We start from the raw sequence: 805 nt of genomic DNA, 5'->3' as shown, positions 1-805 counted from the left end.
AAAAAAAAACTCATAATTATAGACACTACTCATATAAAATGATTTTGTTGTTATTAATTTGCTGTACCTAAGCGATTGATTATATATGGTATTTGGTCACATTTTAATAATAAAATACAATCGTCTCATAAGTATCATTTATTGTACCTAATTTATACACATTATTATTCTATCTTTATCTCAACTTGCGTAAAACTCCTTCAAATACTTGGCTTTCGGTTTCAGTATGACTTTATCCTTAAGATTGACCACCCAACCCGGTTCCAGACCATAAAACAACTGCCGCGGATCCTTACGCTCGCACAACATCTCATAATCGGGATCCTCCTCAATTTTTGGTAACTCATAGCCATATTTTTGCGCCAATACCAGTCGCTCCTGAGAAATCTTCTCAGGATCGGCCAAATACCCTCTCATACTGGCGCTGGAGTAATATTCTAAACAATCTGTTGGCGGCAAAAATCTACGTAGAATTGGTTCACCTATATTATATAAAAAGAGAATTATAAAATAAATCTTAGGCTTAATACACAGAAATATTTTCCAAAAACGAAAGATATTTAAAATTACCTCTGCTGAAGAACTGTTTTGTATCACACATGGCTATCAGACATTGTGGGTCATAGTAGGAGGTTGTAATTACACCACCATTTCTTTCAATTGCAGCGATTACAGGCTCATTGGTCCATTGCACCTCTATATTTATTTTGGCTTTAAAGCAATGTGCGCCCTTAAAACCCAATTTCTATATTAATACAATTGCTATATGCAATTATATGCTATATATATACATATATATATATAT

At 33.3% G+C, this 805-nt stretch overlaps 1 protein-coding gene across 1 annotated transcript; it reads right to left on the bottom strand.

Moving 5' to 3' along the window:
• Positions 1-122: 122 nt before the first annotated feature.
• Positions 123-745, bottom strand: mRpL15 (mitochondrial ribosomal protein L15; the record flags this gene model as incomplete). The annotated part of the gene is made up of 2 exons (XM_018552129.1): positions 123-482; positions 571-745. Coding segments are annotated over 2 exons (477 nt in total), but the record flags the coding sequence as incomplete, so codon positions are not given.
• Between the last annotated feature and the right edge of the window lie 60 nt (positions 746-805).

The sequence above is a fragment of the Cyphomyrmex costatus genome, unplaced genomic scaffold (assembly GCF_001594065.2).
Source record: "Cyphomyrmex costatus isolate MS0001 unplaced genomic scaffold, Ccosl1.0 C2247245, whole genome shotgun sequence".
NCBI lineage: Eukaryota > Metazoa > Arthropoda > Insecta > Hymenoptera > Formicidae > Cyphomyrmex > Cyphomyrmex costatus.
Note: the sequence above shows the minus strand (reverse complement) of the source record. Positions and strands in the feature narration are given on the sequence as shown.